The 20,752-nt window shown below is 40.4% G+C and overlaps 1 protein-coding gene across 1 annotated transcript in view; it reads right to left on the bottom strand.

The window, feature by feature from the left end:
• The window catches only part of LOC110168350 (protocadherin-16-like), a 477,426-nt gene that overhangs the window by 130,735 nt on the left and 325,939 nt on the right, over positions 1–20,752 (bottom strand). The window contains 1 exon segment of the mRNA XM_055166708.1: positions 5,565–5,752. Within this exon segment, the coding sequence (XP_055022683.1) occupies positions 5,565–5,752 (188 nt within the window).

Raw genomic sequence — 20,752 nt, 5'->3', positions numbered from 1 at the left:
CCATTCCAGGACTAAAACTAGGACTAAAACAAGGACTAAAACCAGTGATCTCATATATAAAGCATTTCTCTATCAATAATATTTTTAATATGGTTAAGGAAAGACTGGACTTTTTATTGTCTTTAAGTAGACAAAAGTTATTATGTTCAGATTTCCTCGTCTTTGCTACTTTACAGCAAACAGTTTCTTATTCATGGAGACTTGGGCTCAACAGCCAAATTGGAAGAGATTTGTTAAACAATAAATGACTTTATAAAGTCACTTTTTTTAAATCTATATCAGTCTTTTGATCTGCCACAATAATGTAATAATGAATTTAAATGAAAATACCTCAAATTGAAGGCTTTTCTCAGCAATTTTTAGGTGAGATTAAAATGAGATTAATCAGATTAATTAATTACAGATCATAATTAATTAATCATCTCAATTTTTTTAATCGCATGACAGCACTATTATTACTATTATTATTGTGGCTACAGGAGTTATCTATCTGCGATGAAACGGCTTTTTATACTGTATTTCTGTTTAATAAGATGCTTTTATAACCATAAAATAGTTATTGAGGAGTGGATTATTTCAGACGGAGCACTACTGAAGGCCTTGGTGTGAATGCACGTTTTGCCACTGATGAAAAATGATCTCAATGAAGTCGAGTAGGTAGTGGTTTAAAGTGATACGTATTAAGCTGTTTCCTGGTCTGTGTTATAATGTTGTTTTCTCATCACAAACAGACCTGGAGTTGTGTTTTGTGTCTTTAACCCATGTTTAACACGCAAACCCTGCATATTTAGGTATAAGTTAAGGTATAAGTTCCACCTTGTGATGTCATGTGGCAATCCAAGAAGTGCTCCACTGTGTTTTAAAAGTCCATACACTTTTCCTATTCATTTGGATGATTTCAACTTAAAAACTACCACTACATAACAGCATTTTGAGCTTTAGACACGCAGACAGACTAATAATAAAGGATAACGAATGAAACAAAACACAACTCGGGGCATGTTTTGGATGAGGTAACATTTTATAACATGGCTTAAAGCTCACAAGAGTTAATTTTGTTTAATATAAGCCCTTTAAATGTTTTTATACTGAAAACACTCCAACAGCTTGTAGACACAGATTATAATTGGACCTCAAACTGAAAAAGACATGAATATTTAAGACCATGTTGGCATCTGACCACATGTAATAGGAGTAATATCAAAGCCCGGTTTGAAAACATCTTTCTGGGTCGCAGACAGTGCGGTAGCGTTGGAAAATCAGCAGAAAAGCTAAAGGCTACGTCATTAATATGTAAACGTTTTGATATGAGATCGAAAAACATTCCCACGCTACAGTTCTTTGATCGAAAAACTTAGAGGGCTTGTACCTGGCTTGTATTTATTCTAGCTAAAATAATAATAATAATAATACTTTGCTAAAATCCACTATTCGTGAATGACACTGAATCATATTACAGATAATTTTATCCAATCAGAGACACTGTTGGACATGAACCAGTTGGAAACCATCGCCTGTGACTGTTCCAGGGAGTTGTTTCTCTGTCATGGTTCAACATCTGAGTGAGAAAAGGGAATAGGCGGGGTAACGGTGCATTCTGAAACATCATTTTTAGTCATTTATTTATCAACTTTAAAAATAGAGCTGCCAAACTAAAGCAAATATATAAAATACAGCTTTATTTTTACTGTCAAAACTCAAGTTTGGAATGAAAAGAGGTTCTAAAGACAAATGTACAGTGTTGGGAAGGTGACTTTTAAAATGTATTCCCCTACAGATTACAGATTACATACACCAAAATGTAGTTTGTAACGGAATCCATTAAATTACTTAAAGTGAGTAATGTAATCTGAATACTTTGGATTACTTGGTTTACTGTAGAGCAGTAAAGATGAGGAAATGTTAAAATAAGATGTTTTGTTTTGTCTGCTAAAAGAAAATCAAAAATCCCAGACTTTACTGAACCAAATTAAAAATATTATTGATAGAAGAGGAAACACGGTCCACGCAGCATGATTTAGTCCTGTTAAATCCTGTTTTAGACCTGGTTTAGTCCTGGTTTAGTCTTGGTTTAGACCTGGTTTAGACCTAGTTTATAGACCTGGTTTAGACCTGGTTTAGACCTGGTTTAGACCTAGTTTATAGACCTGGTTTTAGACCTGGTTTAGACCTGGTTTTAGTCCTAATTTAGTCCTGGTTTAGACCTGGTTTAGACCTGGTTTAGACCTAGTTTATAGACCTGGTTTAGACCTGGTTTAGACCTGGTTTAACCTGTTTTAGACCTGGTTTAGACCTGGTTTAGACCTGGTTTAGACCTGGTTTAGACCTGGTTTACCTGTTTATAGACCTGGTTTAGACCTGGTTTAGTCCTGGTTTAGACCTAGTTTACAGACCTGGTTTAGACCTGGTTTAGACCTGGTTTAGACCTTTTAGACCTGGTTTAGACCCGGTTTAGACCTGGTTTAGACCTGGTTTAGACCTGGTTTAGACCTGGTTTAGACCTAGTTTATAGACCTGGTTTAGACCTGGTTTAGTCCTGGTTTAGACCTAGTTTACAGACCTGGTTTAGACCTGGTTTTAGACCTGGTTTAGACCCGGTTTTAGACCTGGTTTAGACCTGGTTTTAGACCTGGTTTAGTGTCCGGCAATGAGTGGAATTACCGGGGGAAAAAAAAAACAAAAAAAACAAAACAGATATAGCCCGAAATGTGAAAACAGGAAAATCCTGCCGTGTAATCCATTTATTCCAACAAAGTAACTGTAATCCAATTACCACTCACTTAAAACAGTAACTGTAACTGAATAAAGTTACTCATAATTTGTACTCTGATTACGTAACTCCGGTACATGTAATCTGTTACTCCCCAACACTGCATATGTAGAAGTCTTTATTCAAAATTAGCTTTGTCAAAAGTGTTGAAAATTTGAGTACTAATCCAGGAGTCATCAAACTAAGGCCCGTGGGCTGACTCCGGCCCTCCACATCCCTTTGACCGGCCCCCCAGCCCCTCCGCCCCCACCACTTGAACTGGCCCTATGAGGCAATCCTCAAAAGTTCATGGCCTATTTTTATTTATTTATTAGTTTTTTATTAAAATTAGTTTTTGGCAAATAATAACACGTCTGCATTTGTATTTTGTAGATTTTTTTCTGTTAAAAATTATGACATGTATGTGAAGTATTTATATTTAAATAATTATAAGAAGTTTTTACATTTGCCGCAGAATTTTCATCACCTGACACACTCGAGATCAAACAGTGACAAGTCGATGCACACGCAGAGTTATGTAGAGCAGCTAAGGACAGAAAAATGACTCGTGTTAAAGTACAAAAAGTGACAGAGAAAGCGAGTTTTTTTTAAAGAACAAGAAGTTAAAGTATATAAGAAGACATAATGAACATCATTGACTCGATTATTTTTTTGTTCAGTGTCAGGACTGTGCAGTTTGTCTGATATGTAAACAAAGCCTGGAGGATTTCAAAGAATATAATCTGCGTCGTCACTATGAAACCGGCCACAAAGAGTGTGCAAGCCTTGTGAGGGCAAACAAGAGAAGATAAAATTCAGTGAATGAAAGGCGAACTGGCTGCTCAACAACATATATTCCCTCATCAACGACCTGACCCCGGCCCCCATCACAGTCAGGAGCGATAATGTGGCCCCCAGAGAAAAAAAGTTTGGTGACCCCTGTACTAATAGATACTAAAATTAGTGTATCAAACTAGATACTCATTTGAGCCAGAATCAGTACTGAAAAAATTCACATTTAAAAGACAGAAATGAAGCTTTCCTGAACAGCTTTAGAACAGGAGTCTCTAACCTGTATCTCGGGAGCTACCAGCAGCTTTCCACCCCCTTCAACATAGCTCACCAAAGGATTTTTAAATTTGATGTATTTAGTAATATTTGATTAATTACGACTGTAAATATATCATTTAACTATAACTGTTTAACTGTAACTTGGTGCACCGATAAATAGACAGTAGTTTATGTTTTAAAGGCATCTAATTGTTCGTCATCTAAGGTTTGCTGTGGCTCTTATATTTACTCAGTTTCTTTGCAACTGCTGAAATTGGTCAACCAGGCTGGCGTCACCTAGTGCCTCCACTCACTTTCATTTCTCTCCAGCGACTAGGTCAGGAATCAGAATACACTACACGATTTGCAGGAACCCCGGAAGTTGTAGACCGCACACCGGCCAATCAGCGAAGAGCTGTGAAGCCATGACGTCAAACTCAAGCATCTGTCTGGGTCCCTTTTATGGAACAGCACAACAGTGAACAAAGCGGTCGAGATGGATGTAGACGAAGACGGACATTCTGTGTTGGCAAAGATTCCTTAGATTGAGGATTTAAAGCCGGAATAAAGAGAATGTTTGGTGAATTTAATCAAGGAGAAAGACGTTATTGCTCTTCTTCCTACGGGATTTGCAGCTTTATGTACATCACGACCAAACAGCAGCGATTGGTTAAATAAAAAAAGTACCCGCCTACTGTCGAGTGAACAAATCCTAATGCTGCGAGGTCAGACGGTTTCTACAAAGTGACACCGGCTGATGAATCAGGTTAGAAATTGATAGCTCTCTGGCATTTTTGTTTCGTAGAGGTAATTCACTGGAGAAAAAAGGTTGGAGACCCCTGCTTTAGAATGATCTTGAGCTGTATCAGAACAAGTATAAAGGGCCATTCACACCAAAGCGTAAAAAAACGCCTTGACGCCTCTATTTGGAGCCTTTGCATTTGAGTTTAGACGCCCCCGACGCGCATCTTTGACGCCGTGGACGAACGGGACAAAAATACTTGACGCGCGTCCGTTGCCCTGGAAACAAGAGCCCGGTCCCGCTCTTTTCCCGAAACAATGTCAGACCAGACTGAGAGAGTGTTTTTATGACATAAAACATCAGCGGAGGAGATCGGGTCGACGACTGGGGCGTATATATATTTATACTCCGCTAATGACACTGGATCAGTCCCGGTCTAGTCCTGGTCTAATACCGGTCTGGTCTAGTCCTGGTCTAATCACGGTCTAGTCCTGGTCTAATCACGGTCTAGTCCCGGTCTAGTCCTGGTCTAATCACGGTCTAGTCCCGGTCTAGTCCTTGTTTAGTCTCGGTCTAGTCTCGGTCTAGTCCTGGTTTGGTCCTGGTCCGGTCCTGGTCCTGGTGTATTCGTCTCCGTTCGTTCTCGATCGTTCGCTCTGCTGGATACGCCGAAAACGCGCGCGCAACGCCAAAAACGCGCAGGACGCTCTAGTCGCGCGTCCACATAGACTTTACATAGAAAGTGGACGCTTTGACGCTTTGGTCTGAACGGGCCTTAAGAGTAAATCGACTAGTAAACGCCCATGGACCACTGAGAGATTACACAGATATAAGACCACATTGTTATATAAAAGGAAGTACTGTTATTTAACGTTGAAAGTGTCATTCTATTGTCTAAATAAAGAGTGTTTTTTTGTTATTATGGTATCAAAATTGGTACTGAGTCTATTCCTTAGTATCGAAATTTGAATTATTAGTATCGTGATAAAACTATTCCCACTGAAATCCGAATGAGTGACGCACCTGTATGACGAGGCTCTTCCCCGACTGGCTGTGGGCGAAGGACGGGGCGTTGTCGTTCTCGTCCAGGACGGTGATGAAGGCCGTCCCGGTGGCGCTGCGGGCCGGGGAGCCTCCGTCTTGGACCACGACCAGCACCTGGTAACTGGACTGCTGCTCCCGGTCCAGACTGGTCCTGGTGCTCACCTCCCCTGCGGAAAAGAAGGCGTTAAAGTGCGTATATTAGTAGAATAAAACCTGTTGTAAATATAAATGATAGTTTTACACCAACCAAGAAGCAATTTGTGAAGAAAAGTGGAAAGATATGTAAAAATAGCGCACTATTAAAATATAAAGTGAGATAGAAAGCTAATGTGGGCGCTACAAATTGAAATTATAGGAAGAGCTGTATTCATTGGCTACATTTCACTAATAACATTGGATTTAATCATGATAATTGCGTTTTTCAGAGCCCAAGTGCCTGTAACTGCTTTAGAAATCAGCTCATAAATGCCCGCGAGACTGTTAACGAATAAAGCCGGTTACATCATTTAGAGACAGTTATCTAAAGACGTGTGAATAAAAAGTGAATACATTTTTGTTCGTAATAAAGCAGAGGCGGTGGGTGTTTGTCTTTTTATTTAATGGTATCACAGTATGACATTGAGCAGCTCCACATTACATTTATTCCATTACAGTAGCTCGAAAAATACCCAGAAAAACAGGGATTTTGGCTGTGAGCGGCGTCGCCTCTCCACAGATCTGACCTGTAACTTGTTCAGGTTTTGTCTCCATGAAGATAGAAAGGTTTAATGCCATACTGTGAAACATTCCATATGAAGAAATAACATCTTCATTGAGAAAAGCATCTGACAGAACCTCCACCAGAAAAGTTATACAATTTATTATTATAATTTTTTTTTTTTTTTTTCCAGGCTTAAAGGTTGTATGGAGGATTTTTTTTTTGTTTTTTTTTGTTTCAATTTGTCAATGAAAGTTTAAAATACCATTACAGAGATGCAGCAGCCTTGTAATTATGATGACCAAAAAAAAAAAAAGAAAAAAAAGAATGAAAATCTATCAACTGTGGACATAGTGAGGGAAGATAAACATCAGCCAATAGAAAACAAGGCTGCCTCATTTTCTATTGGCTGTTAGGTTGTCAATCAAACTCCCTTCGTTTCTAGTGTAACTGACTCGCCGGCGCGCTGGGATTACGTGGTTTATGCGGCGGTTCTTAGGAGGTTTTTTAAACTGTAGCTTCCTCGCAGTTCGCACAAAGTTTGTCGCGGCGGCGGACGAGAATCCAGGACCGGTTCACCGCAAAAGAAAGTCCGTTTTTGAGGTCGCCGAAAGAAGAAGACGGGGAAAAGGAGCGAAGCCAAACTGAGGTGATTCTTGGAGAGTCCTTCCAGCGATGGAAGCGAATGAAGCAGACGAAGGGTCTACAAACTGACGCGTCGGTCGCTAAATTATTTCTCAACAGTAACTCTGAACGCGCACTGGCTGTAAACAAACGTGATTTCTAGAGTAAAGAAGCGGGAGGAGATGTTTCTACTGAGGCTGTGCAGGAGGAAGGTCGTGTCACACATGCACAACATTTGAAAAAAAGGACTGTTGCTGTATTTCTGTTTCCTTAAAAAAAATCTCTACACAACCTTTAACTTGTGATAGGTTAATCCACCTGTCACTTACTCAGAAAATAACAGGAACTGGCCAATAGGAAAAGTAGTTTGGAAAAGGTGTCTGTTTTTAATCATCGAGCTGCAGTCAGTGGTGGACAGTGTTGGGCAAGTTACTTCAAAACTGTAATGCATTTACTATTTTTCAGAGGTGGGACCAAATCTCATGTCAAGTCTCAACTCTTTGACCTCAAGTCTGAGTCAAGTCCCAAGTCAAATACAGGCAAGTCCAAATCGAGTCTCGAGTCACTGGCCCATTTGTCCATCGCTGCTGATCTCGTAGTGATTTTCGGGAATTTGTATGAAGAAAAAACAAGAAAACACTACTTCAATCCAGGTTAAAATGCACTGTAATGTTACTGACATTTGTACTGAGTAAAATATTGGTGATGGAACATAACAAAGTAAAAGTAATAAAATACTGTACTAAAAACAATTAGGTTTCTGTACTAAAGAACATTTTACACTGGAAGCTTTTACTTTTCATCAACTACATTTTTGAACTGGAGTGAATTATAATTAGACGGCAGAAAAGGCAGAGTGTTTATTTTAAAAAGTTCACAATTTGAGCAAATGAAAATATACACATAAAAACTAATAGAAACAAACATTGATTCAATTGTTTCTGTTGAACTAAATCCAGTGCTCTCTAAAATTACTACATTTGAAGCTTCATTACATCTCAAAAACTGCACAATAAACTTTTACTTTTTACTCTTTAAGTACATTTTTAAACAGATCATTTTTATAGTTTTATATCTAGTAATTTAAAATGTAAAACATTACACAACTACTGCAGCAGTTTAAGTTACTCTAACAAAAATAACTGTGAAGATGCCAAACTTTTGCACCGTATTTGGACCGAACCAGGACTAAACCTGAACTGAACCAGGACTAAACCTGAACTGAACCAGGGCTAAACTAGGTCTAAACCGGGACTAAACCTGGACTAAACCAGGACTAAACTAGAGCTGAACCAGGACTAAATCAGGTCTAAACCAGGACTAAACCAGGACAAAATCAGGACTAAACGGGGTCTAAACCGGGACTAAACCAGGACTAAACCAGGACTAAATCAGAACTAAATCAGGACTAAACGAGGTCTAAACCGGGACTAAACGAGGTCTAAACCGGGACAAAACGGGGTCTAAACCGGGACTAAATCAGGACTAAATCAGGACTAAACGAGGTCTAAACTGGGACTAAACCAGGACTAAACCAGGACTAAACCAGGACTAAACCAGGTCTAAACCAGGTCTAAACCAGAAATGATCCAGGACTAAATCAGGACTAATTACTAATACTACTTTTGCTTCAATATATATACTTTTATTTACAAAATTGAGTACTTCTTCTACCCCCTGATTAAAGCTGAACTGCGTAGCTTTTTGTGTGGAAGTTCAGCTTGGCCAGGTGTCGTTCGTCTCCATGGAGATAAATAAATAAATTAATAAACGAATTAAAGCCACGCAGTGAAACATTCCATCCGAGCGGACTCATATCACACTGTTATTTCCACAGCAGAAATCATGAATTATCTGTTATCATGTCAGTAATCTGTAACCATAGCGACGGCATATCGTAAATTAAATCCATCTTCACTGTGGAACATGACAGCGGCAGACTTTGATCTCGGCTCTCGCGCGCGCGGAGCAGATGTCCCGGCGCACGCTCGCTGTCGCACACAATCGCTCGCCAAACGGATACCGGGGCGTCGACCAATCACAGCGCGGCCCGGAGCGTGACAGGCCCCGCCCACCGCCTCGAATCTCAGCGGGCCAATTAGAGCGCGGCGGGATGCTGAGTTCACCCGTCATCGACTTTTTGTTAATTTATGAGCTGCTCTGTTTAACGAGATTTACAGATTGGATAAAAAGTAAACTGGCAACACGGGGTAAGACTCACTTTTACTTTTACTTGAGTAACTTTTAGACAAAATTGTACTTTTTTGTTTTCAGACGCCAGAGTTTTACACCTACTCGAGTAGAGACTGAACCAGGACTAAACCAGGACTAAACTAGGGCTAAACTAGGACTAAACCAGGACTAAACCGGGTCTAATCCAGGACTGAACTTGGTCTAAACCAGGACTAAACCAGAACTGAACCAGGATTAAACCAGGTCTAAACTATAACTGAACTAGGACTGAATTGAGGATTAAACCAGAGCTGAACCAGGACTAAACCAGGTCTAAACCAGGACTAAACCAGGACTAAACCAGGAACTAAACCAGGACTAAACCAGGACTAAACCAGGTCTAAACCAGAACTGAAACCAGGACTAAACCAGGTCTAAACCAGGACTGAACCAAGGACTAAACCAGGACTAAACTAGGACTAAACCAGGTCTAAACCACGACTAAACCAGGTCTAAACCAGGACTGAACCAAGGACTAAACCAGGACTAAACTAGGTCTAAACCAGGACTGAACAAGGACTAAACCAGGACTAAACTAGGACTAAACCAGAACTGAACCAGGACTAAACTAGGTCTAAACCAGGACTGAACCAGGACTAAACCAGGTCTAAACTAGGACTAAACCAGGACTGAACCAGGACTAAACTAGGACTAAAACCAGAACTGAACCAGGACTAAACCAGGTCTAAACCACAACTGACCCAGATCTAAACCAGGACTAAACAAGCACTAAACCAGGATTAATCTTGGGTAGAACTTGGAATCTAGGATCGCCCCTGAGAGAACCCCGAGTCCATAGAGCAGAGCGTCTGCAAGGCGCGATCGGGGCGTCAGCTGCAGTTCGCCCTGTGGAGCGTGGAGTTCTGCGTCGGTCCCGCGGTCACCTGACGGTCAACACGGGCGCATCTATGGCATTTCACCGCTGCTGATATGTAATTTTAGTGAAATTGTATGAAGAAAAACCCACCACTTCAATCCAGGTAAAAAAAAACTTAAAAAAAACCATTGTGACGCGTGTTACTGACATTTGTACTGAGTAAAATATTACTTTTCTTTCCCCTGTAATGCCGTAACATTACTGCATTACAGCAAAAAACAACACATTACAGTAATTTGTTACTTTTACTCCCAACACTGGCACTGATCCAGCTTTTCAGTACCGATATCGATACTTTGGCTTAAGTACCTGCCAGTACCAGTGAAGGGATGGAAAATGAGTTATTTCCTCAAAACAGAGTTAACTTTACACTACACTAGAGCTCCAGTCGTGTTATGTAACTTTTATTTATCAACTGACTACTGAAGAACGTCATACGAATAAAAATGTAAACATTATGAGACATTTAAGGCCAAAATCAGCCTGTAAATTGTCTAATTACATCCAATTAAAAGCCCAACCAAGATATCGACTTAACTTGCTGTGATGGAAATTTATGTTGTGGAAACATTTCTCTCCATCTGTCTTTGTGTAAATGAATGTTAACATGTGTAAAGGCTCAGCAGACACAACTGTCTCCACCCTCTGGAAACTCTGTGTTGTCCTCAAATGTATGTTAAGTTGATTAGCACCAGTCTGTGAAACAAAAGTCGCTCTGCTTTGATATGTAACTTGTATTTCTGTATAAATACTCAGAGCTCAAATGTGCTGGGACAGAGATTTTTCCACACGACAATGCTCCTGGATTCTGTTTTTTTTTTTTTTGTGGGATGAAAAAAATTCACATCCACGCACATTTCGGATCAATAAATATTCATGTCCAGACAACAATGGAGTACTGAGTCAAAACGATGTACCGTATTTTCCGGGCTATTAGGCGCTCTGGATTATAAGGCGCACTGTCAATAAATGGTCTATTTTCGAACTTTTTTCACAAATAAACCGCACCGGACTTTAAACGAAACACAACAGTGTGATGGGTGAGTGGTTTTGTTTGTTTGTCACGTTCACAGGTGACTCTGGGCTTTGTTCAGTTGTGGCGTGTAGGGAGGGTGCTGTCTGGGACCAACGGATTGTCGGCGTGTTCGCAGTGACTCAGTTGTTCAGTCGTGTCTAGAAGCGGCACATTGCACTCGCTTTTTCAGGTTCGTTCCTCCGTTCCGTTCCTCGTCGGCGTGGAGCGATGAGTGTGTCTGCGGGTGTTTTTCGCCGTGCGGTCGCTGTCTGCTCCGTGTGTGTTTGCGGCTTTGTAGTTTACTGAAGTCGTGCTGGGACACCCGGGTGGATTCGTGTATGGGGCGCTCTGGATTCGGGCCACGCTGTCGTTTTTTGATGGGGTTAGAGGCTTAAGAGCGCGTCTAATAGCCCAGAAAATACGGTAATAGATCTACAATACCTCTATGTGGCGCTGTAAACAGGATACGGTCAAAGCCACTGGACACACAATAATACAAAGCGCGCATGCATCAGGTTACCCCCAGGTCTGACTAGCCCAAATTTAAGACTTTTTAAAGACCTTTTTAAGACCACTTAAATGAAAATTAAGACCAACATTGCACCGATTATGTGGGTGAAAGAGACCAGATCCAATTCTAATAATGACCAATCAACTACAGGTATTATATCTAGAATCTAAGGCTGCGTTCAGACTGCAGCCTGAAGTGACCCAAATCCGATTTTTTGGCTTCTATGTGACCTGTATCCGATCTTTTAATGACAGTCTGAACGGCACAGATCCGAATTTTTCAAATGCGACCCAGGCCACTTGGATATGTGGTCCTGAATCCGATACATATCCGATCTTTTGACATGCGACTTCAGTCTGAACGGCCAAAGCGCATCCATCCGACCTACACGTCATTAACAAGCCACAAACGTCACTATTCTGCGCTGAAGCAGGCGGAAACCGGAACTGTAAAATCGCCAGGTGCTCAATGCTCGCGACCATATTTGGACAACTTCCGTAAACACAGAGCACGCTCGCTGCGGTTGACGCATGGGGTTGACGTCGTCGTGTCCTCCAGTGCGCATGCGGGACACTTTCGGGCCGTTTACCGTTCACACTGAAGTCACAAACAAGTCGCATTTAATTGGAAATGTGAACGACCTCGCAAAAACATCGGATTTCACCAAAAAATCGGAATTGAGCATTAAGCCCTGCAGTCTGAACGTAGCCTTAGCGTCACTGTGGATTAAACCAACACTTCCCCATGATCCATCCAACGTCTTCCTCCACTCTACTGACTGTTTACTCATTACCGCTGGCGCCAGAAACCAGAATATTTTTTGTGCATACTCCAAATTAGACGTTCATTCACATTACGTGATTTCACATAGTTTTTTTTCCCCTCCATTTAAAGGTTGTATGGAGGATTTTTTGTTTGTTTCAAATTGTCAATGAAAGTTTAAAATACCATTACAGAGACGCAGCAGCCTTGTAATTATGATGACCAAAAAAAAAAAAAGAATGAAAATCTATCAACTGTGGACGTGTTGAGGCCAGATAAACATCAGCCAATAGAAAACGAGGCTGCCTCATTTTCTATTGGCTGTTAGGTTGTCAATCAAACTCCCTACGTTTCTAAGGTAACTATGCAGCGGTTCTTAGAGGCTTTTTCTAATTGTGGCTCTCTCGCAGTTCGCATAAAGTTTGTTGCGACGTCGGACGAGAATCCACGACCAGTTCGCCGCAAAAGAAAGTCGGTTTTTGAGGTCGCTGAAAGAAGAAGAGAAGGGGAAAAGGAGCGAAGACAAACTGAGGTGATTCTTGGAGATTCCTTTCAGTGATTGTGCGACTGAAGCAGACGAAGGATCTAAAAACTGAGGTGTTGGTCTCTAAATTATTTCTAGAGGGAAGCTGTGGAGGAGGAAGGTGGTGTCACGCATGCACTACATTTGAAAAAGGACTGTCGCTGGATTTCTCTTTCCTTAAAAAAAATCCTCTATACAACCTTTAACATCGCACTGCAGCCCGGTTGAGTTTACGAAAATAGGTTAATGAAAGTTGAGACCTTTGTGGAAAAAAATAAGACTTGGCCAACATAATTCAAGACTTTTTACGGTCTTAATTGAAGAAAATGAAATTTAAGACATTTTAAAGACTTTTAAGACCCTGCAGCTGCGTGGGGTTCTCTTCTGGTCATGTGGCGATGATGGGGTCACGACGTCATCGTTTTCCAAAAGTTGAGGTTTTTGCTTGTCCACATAACAACGCGACACCAGTATTCTCAGATTTCTGTATCCGCTCTGGAACCCGTTCTCAAAAAAACTGTTTTCTCCTACCCGAAACGCTGACTCTGTGTGGACGAAAGGCCAAAACGAATAAAAACTTCACCATTTCGACCAAAGCTGAGATGGAGGGGAGGGGTCTAATGTGGTAGGGAAATACTGCAGGGGAGGAGAGGCTGTTGGTCTGCGGCCAGAGCAGACCTCGGCCCTGTCCATATCTGCTGTAACAAGAAAAATAAACCTTTGTCTGGGTTCCAAAAACTGGTCAGCCTTCGCAAATGGATTCATTATTTATCATCAAGAGATACACAGTTTTTTCCACAACATTTACCACACCTAATCCAGCAAAATGTTCAGTATCAGCACCGATATTTAATGCCAGTATCAGTACAGGTCCAACCCTAGAAGTAACAGTACTCCTCTTACTTGATTAAAACGTTTGGCAACTCTTCCCACCGTGAGTAACTCTACAAATGACAAAAGCTTAATGTTGACGTTGACGATATTAAATTATTTTCACTGTCTTATGCATTATGAGCATCTTTATTATTCACCATGATGAGTTTATAAATGTTTTTCACAACTTTCAGAGGCCAAAGCTAACTGTAACCAGAATACTAACAGACCACTTCCTGATTATCAGACAATAAAATGCTTTAGATACTGACAAATCCGTGTATCATTCGTTCATTTGTTTTTCAAAATAAAATCAAAAATAAGAGAATGAAAAAAAAAAAAAAAAAGTTTCTTCATTATTTGTCTCCAAAGCCAAATTGGAAAAACAGATAATGATTTATTTTTTTATTTATTTTTTTTTTAAGTTTTTGATTTTGTGTTTAAATTAATGAAAAAAAAAAAAAACTGATCAGGACTGAACCTGGACTGAGTGTTGGGACGGACCCGCATAGACTGTTGGGTGATCAGGACTGAGACCAGGACTGAGACCAGGACTGAGACCAGGACTGAGACCAGGACTGAGCAGTTTAGACCTGGTTTAGTCCCGGTTTAGTCCCGGTTTAGACCCGGTTTAGACCCTGTTTAGTCCTGGTTTAGTCCTGGTTCAGTTCTGGTTTAGTCCTGGTTTAGTCCTGGTTTAGACTTGGTTTAGTCCTGGTTTAGTCCTGGTTTAGACCTGGTTTAGACCTGGTTTAGTCCTGGTTTAGTCCTGGTGGTTTAGTCCTGGTTTAGACCTGGTTCTGGTTTAGTCTGGTTTAGACCTGGTTTAGTCTGGTTTAGACCTGGTTTAGTCCTGGTTTAATTCTGGTTTAATCCTGGTTTAGACCTGGTTTAGTCCTGGTTTAGACCTGGTTTAGTCCTGGTTTTGGTTTAGTCCTGGTTTAGTCCTGTTTAGTCCTGGTTTAGACCTGGTTTTAGTCCTGGTTTAGACCTTGTTTAGACCTCTTTCAGTTCTGGTTAAGACCTGTTTAGTCCTGGTTTACCTGGTTTAGTCCTGGTTTAGACCTGGTTTAACCTGGTTTAGACCTGGTTTAGACCTGGTTTAGACCTGGTTTAGTCCTGGTTCAATTCTGGTTTAATCCTGGTTTAGACCTGGTTTAGTCCTGGTTTAGACCTGGTTTAGTCCTGGTTTAGACCTGGTTTAGACCTGGTTTAGACCTGGTTTAGTCCTGGTTTAGACCTGGTTTAGTCCTGGTTTAGACCTTGTTTAGACCTCTTTCAGTTCTGGTTAAGACCTGGTTTAGTCCTGGTTCATTTTGGTTTAGTCCTGGGTTTAGTCCTGTTTTAGTTCTGTTTTAGTCCTGTTTTAGTCCTGGGATCAGTCCATATGCAGCGCAAAAGTACAGCATCACATCGTGAAAATTGAAAAAATGAATCATTATTTGTTTTTTTTGTTTTGTTTTGTTTTTTCAGTTTGGTTTTGGAGACAAAAGAAAATTGTTGTTTTGTTTTTTTTAACAAATAATACATGGATTCTGACAACAGGCAACAGACTTATTTTGACCTCAAGAGCTCCTTAAATAATATATCTGTACTGTGATGAGAAAAATATTGCTTAACTACCTGGGGGAAAAAAAAAATCAGGGCCTTTAAATCATTTGAACATTTGTGATTCTTGCACCGCTCCCTCAGATATGATTTAGTTTGTCTCATTTTTATTTCTATCCTTTGTAAATACCAGATTGTGAAATTTCTTGGACCGCTACTTTGCACTTGCCCTTGACGAATACAACTTTGTCTTAACGTTACTTTTGCTTGAGTAAAATTTTTGACAAATCTTGGCTTTTAAGGGGCCCATATTACGCTATTTTCTGATTGTGGAGCTGTGTTTTGTTAGTTTTTTTACACATCTTTAACACACAAATCCTGTATATTTAGGCTGAGTTCTTTTCTCAAACAGAAAACACCGTCCAATCTCCACTGAACTTAAAGGTTGTATAGAGGATTTTTTAAGGGAAGCGAAATACAGCGACCGTCCTTTTTCAAATGTTGTGCATGTGTGACACCTCCTTCCTCAGTAGAAACATCTCCTCCTCCCGCCTCTTTACTCTAGAAATCACATTTGTTTACATCCAGTGCATGTTCAGAATTACTGTTGAAGTGACCTGCCTAGAAATATTTTAGCGACCGACGCGTCACTTTTTAGACCCTTCGGACTTTCTTTTGCGGCGAACTGGTCGTGGATTCTCGTCCGCCATCGCAACAAACTTTGTGCGAATTGCGAGGAAGCGACAGTTTGAAAAAGCCTCAAAAGAACCGCTGCATAAACCACATAATCCCCGAGCGCCGGCGAGTCAGTTACACTAAAAATGTAGGGAGTTTGACTGACAACCTAACAGCCAATAGAAAAAGAGGGAGCCTCGTTTTCTATTGGCTGATGTTTATCTGGCCTCACTACGTCCACTACTGATAGATTTTTATTCTTTCTTTTTCTTTCCGGTCATCATAATTAAAAGGCTGCTGCATCTCTGTAATGGTATTTTAAACTTTCAATGACAATTTCAAACAAAAACAAAAAATCCTCCATACAACCTTTAAGGTAAAAGGAGCAGTTTGAGGAGGTAACGACATTATTACATGGCTTAAATCTCACAAGAGTCTATTTTGTGTAATATAGGGCCTTTAAACTGCGATTTTTGTTTTGAAGTTATAAATGTGAGTTGTGAAGAGTCTCTGGAAATGAACCGTGAGTGAAAACAGTCCACTTTGACTCGAGGCCCGGGTCAGTTGAGTACATTGGTTCCACTGGGAGTGAGTTTTAGGAAGCAGGTTGTTGTGGGCACTAAGTGGAACACAGCACGGCTCCGTCTGCTTTCCTCCTCTCACACCAACTCTCTCACATTCTTTACAAATGTCTCTAAAATGGTGTATTTCCAAGCTGTTTTTTTTTCTTTTTCATTTGGAATATGCACCATTATTGCGAGGTGCTAGGGACCGCTTGAGTCCAGTCTGCTTGAGTGGAGGAAGAAATACTCAATTTTGTTACTGGAGCAAAAATACACTCAAGTATAACTAAACGTATCACATCAAAAAATCCATTTAGGTAAAAAAATATTAGTATCAGTTTAAGATGGTGATGTAAATATGTTTTGTGTAGGACTGCGTTAATTTTGCGTTAACGAATTAATTCATTATCAACGACAATTATTTTAAAGCTGTTAGGGCAGTTTTAATTTTTTTTTATTGTAAATGTCTGTTGCTCACTGGCTTTTGTTTTGAAAAAGTCCACCATGAGTGTGTCTTTAAGTTTGACATCTTTTCTTCACACTTTTTTCACGTTTTGCTGACCACGTGAGATGCAACGTGTCCGAGCTTCCGCGGGCTCCGGTTCAAGGGTCTTTCTCGTTCTTCTCCGTACAAATCGAGGTGTCCAGTGTGGTTTTCGTCGCTGTGGTCTCGCTTTCATAATGCTATAGGCGGGAATTATTTTGGTCGGCGGCAAGAAACACTAATTCAACATGACGGACGGAGCGAGAAAGCACGTAAAGGATATTGATCCCGGTTATTTATCCACTCTAACGGCAGAGGACCCAAGACTATTTGACCAGAAATTGGTCATAAGCATCGATGGAGCCAAATCACCCTTTTCAACCCCGACAAAAGGTGGAACAAACCAAATTTCTGGTCAGAATCACCAACTACCTGGACAAATATTCACTTTGGGCGATATCCACAATGACTTGGTGGAAACTCCTGGGCCATTCACAGCAGAAAAGATGAAAACCTCCAAGAGTCTCGATGTGTTGTTGAACTTGTTGGAGTCCACGGTTTGTTAGGATCTTCTACGTTTGCTCTGCGAATGTTTGAAAGCCGTTTAATTCGCCGTTAGCGGTTCTTTTCACTCATTTTCCTTCTTCCGTGCTTCTATTTGTGAATCCGATAATGCAACAGGAATGTACCATTATCGGGGATAAATACGCGAGGTTACGCACTGTGTTTGACGCTATCCTGTTTCTTGCCCCCGACCAAAATATTTCCCAGCATGCAACGCGGGCTTTTAATAACAATGACGTCAGCTGAAACTCGCCTATCACAGGGTATTCGTGAAGGCCCAGATGATTTCCTGACATGATCAAACTGAGTTACAACAACTTTACAAGATACCTGTTGGACAAGTGACTTTAAAACTGAATGTGTTATTTATTTATTTATCTATTCGTGAAGGCCCAGATGATTTCCTGACATGATCCCGCCCATAACTCAATGAAATATGACTGGCTCACACAACTGTCAATCTCAAACTTCGTCCCAGCCACCGAAGGTCCTGCAGGTGTTTGTTTAGTTCAGTGCTGCAGGGGGAGTCACTGATTTTACCCAGGTACCACTGGAAGAAAAAATGTGATTGGTCCATTTCCATTCCATTATATTAACCCTTTGTTTCCCAAGAAATATCAGTCCAAGTTTATAACAATGATCTAGAAATTATTACTAGTGTAGTGTTTATTACTCACTGAATAAAAAATACTGAAAAAATATATTAGTAGTACAAAAATTCATTCAGTTGAAGTGGCTCGGGCATCTGTTCTGGATGCCTCCTGGGCGCCTCCCCCGGCCCCCCGGAGGAGCTGGACGACGTGTCTGGGGTGAAGGATGTCTGGGAGTCTCTGCTTAGACTGTTGCCCCCGTGACCCGGCCCCGGATAAGCGGAAGAAAATGGATGGATGGATGGAAAATTCATTCAATATTTTGTTCTTGAGCCTTCAGAATACCTTCCCCTCTGAAAGAAATGCTGTTTGAACGACCAATGTTTGGCTCTTTCGTTTACATTTCCAATAAAAATGCACTATACAAACACTATACTTTTTAATTCATTAAAGGTTGTATAGAGGATTTTTTTAAGGAAAGAGAAATCCAGCAACAGTCCTTGACACCACCTTCCTCCTCCACTGCTCCCTCTAGAAATAATTTAGAGACCGACACCTCAGTTTTTAGACCCTTTGTCTGCTTCAGTCACGCAGTCACTGGAAGGAATCTCCAAGAATCACCTCAGTTTGTCTTCGCTCCTTTTCTCCTTCTCTTCGTCTTTCAGCGACCTCAAAAACCGACTTTCTTTTGCGGCAAACTGGTCGTGGATTCTCATCCGACATCGCAACAAACTTTATGCGAACTGCGAGAGCCACAATTAGAAAAAGCCTCTAAGACCCGCTGCATAGTTACCTTAGAAACGTAGGGAGATTGACTGACAACCTGACAGCCAATAGAAAATGAGGCAGCCTCGTTTTCTATTGGCTGATGTTTATCTGGCCTCAACACGTCCAAAGTTGATAGATTTTCTTTCTTTTTTTTTTTGGGTCATGATAATTACAAAGCTGCTGCGTCTCTGTAATGGTAGTTTTAAACTTTCATTGACAATTTGAAACAAACAAAAAAATCCTCCATACAACCTTTAATTGGTTTTGCGTATAACATGTGATTAATGCCATTAATGTATATATATTTTTTGCCCTGCCCTAGTTTTGTGTAAATGTCGCCACACACTACAAGAGAATTTGCCAGATTTTGGATTCGATTCGCTTCTCCTCGAGTTTGGGGAGACAGGACCCGACTTTCTGTCTTCATGTATGATTTTAAAACCACTGCGCTCCTCGTGTGTGTGGTGTCAGCGTGACTCTGAAATCAAAAACTGAAAAAATGAATTGTTATCCCTTTTTTCAGTTTGTTTTTTTTCTTATTTTTGGTTTTATACTGAAAAACGAATGAACGAATGACACACGGATTAAATACAAATACAAGAAAACACCTTTATGTAGATGTAGATATGTAGATTTTGTAGAAAGTCAAGTCTGAAGTCTCCGAAAAAATGATTATGTGTAAAATGACGAATTTCTGGATAGAATTCTCCCAGTGTGATGTTCCAGAGCTCTCTACTTCCTGTAATTTTCAACATATTTTTCAACTTTTCTTTGCAAATTGCTTCTTGATTGGTGTAAAACTATCATTTATCATCACAATAGTTATAATCAAACCAAATTGTGTCCAAATTAGAAAGTAATAAAAATCCGCCATACGCACTTTCTGTCTGTTGTATTTTTTGGGCTATTTCATAAAGTCGTGGCAGCTCTACACTTTTGTTACTTATTTACACAAAGAAAATGTGTTTATATATTTGACATATTCAGTGTTTTCATTACTAAAATTTGACAATTATATTCGACAATATTAAATGATTACAGCTTTTGTGTTTCTTCTGCTGCTTCTTCAAATACAAATTAGTTTTTCTTTGTGTCTATTCTTCGAAAAATACCAGATTGTGTGGATTATTTAATATTTTGTCCTTCCTATTACATTAAATTTAAAGGTGCAGTGCGCAACTTTTCTGCCTACTTTTCTCCATGGCGATGTTATTGCTTTGCCTGGAATGTTCCGTGATATGACTTTAAACATTTCCATCTAGCGTTTATTCATAACGGGTGTTTCTATTGCTCAAAAAAACAATTATTCCTTCTGTGAACAGGAGCGACTCTCCACAGATCTGAACTGTAACGTAGCGTCGAGCTGTAACCTGCTTGTCTCTTTTGTCATAGATAGGTTTAATCTACGGAAGCCGAGAGGGGTCACAACAAACGCAAACGCCGCAACAAATACAAATGCGACAACACAACAAAAAGTCACAACACGCCAAAAAAAGCTACAACGGAAATGAGCGCGGGACTCTATTTTAATGCAAACGCCGCAACAAATGCAAATGCCGCAACACATAAAAAAGCCACAACGGAAGTGACCGCGGGACTCTATTTTAATGCAAACGCAAATGCCGCAACACATAAAAAAGCCACAACGGAAGTGACCGCGGGACTCTATTTTAATGCAAACGCCGCAACAAATGCAAACGCCGCAACAAATACAAATGCGACAACACAACATAAAGCCACAACACACCAAAAAAAGCTACAACGGAAGTGACCGCGGGACTCTGTTTTCCGATGGACCGATCAAGCGGCAAGTGAAGAAGAAGAACAACAACAATGTGAAAAGTAAAGGAACGGAGAAGTT

The sequence above is a fragment of the Boleophthalmus pectinirostris genome, unplaced genomic scaffold (assembly GCF_026225935.1).
Source record: "Boleophthalmus pectinirostris isolate CB_2022bp ecotype Guang Dong unplaced genomic scaffold, ASM2622593v1 HiC_scaffold_9, whole genome shotgun sequence".
NCBI classification, from domain to species: Eukaryota; Metazoa; Chordata; class Actinopteri; order Gobiiformes; family Gobiidae; genus Boleophthalmus; species Boleophthalmus pectinirostris.
The sequence above is the reverse complement of the archived record's forward strand: the minus strand, read 5'-3'. Positions and strand labels throughout refer to the sequence as shown.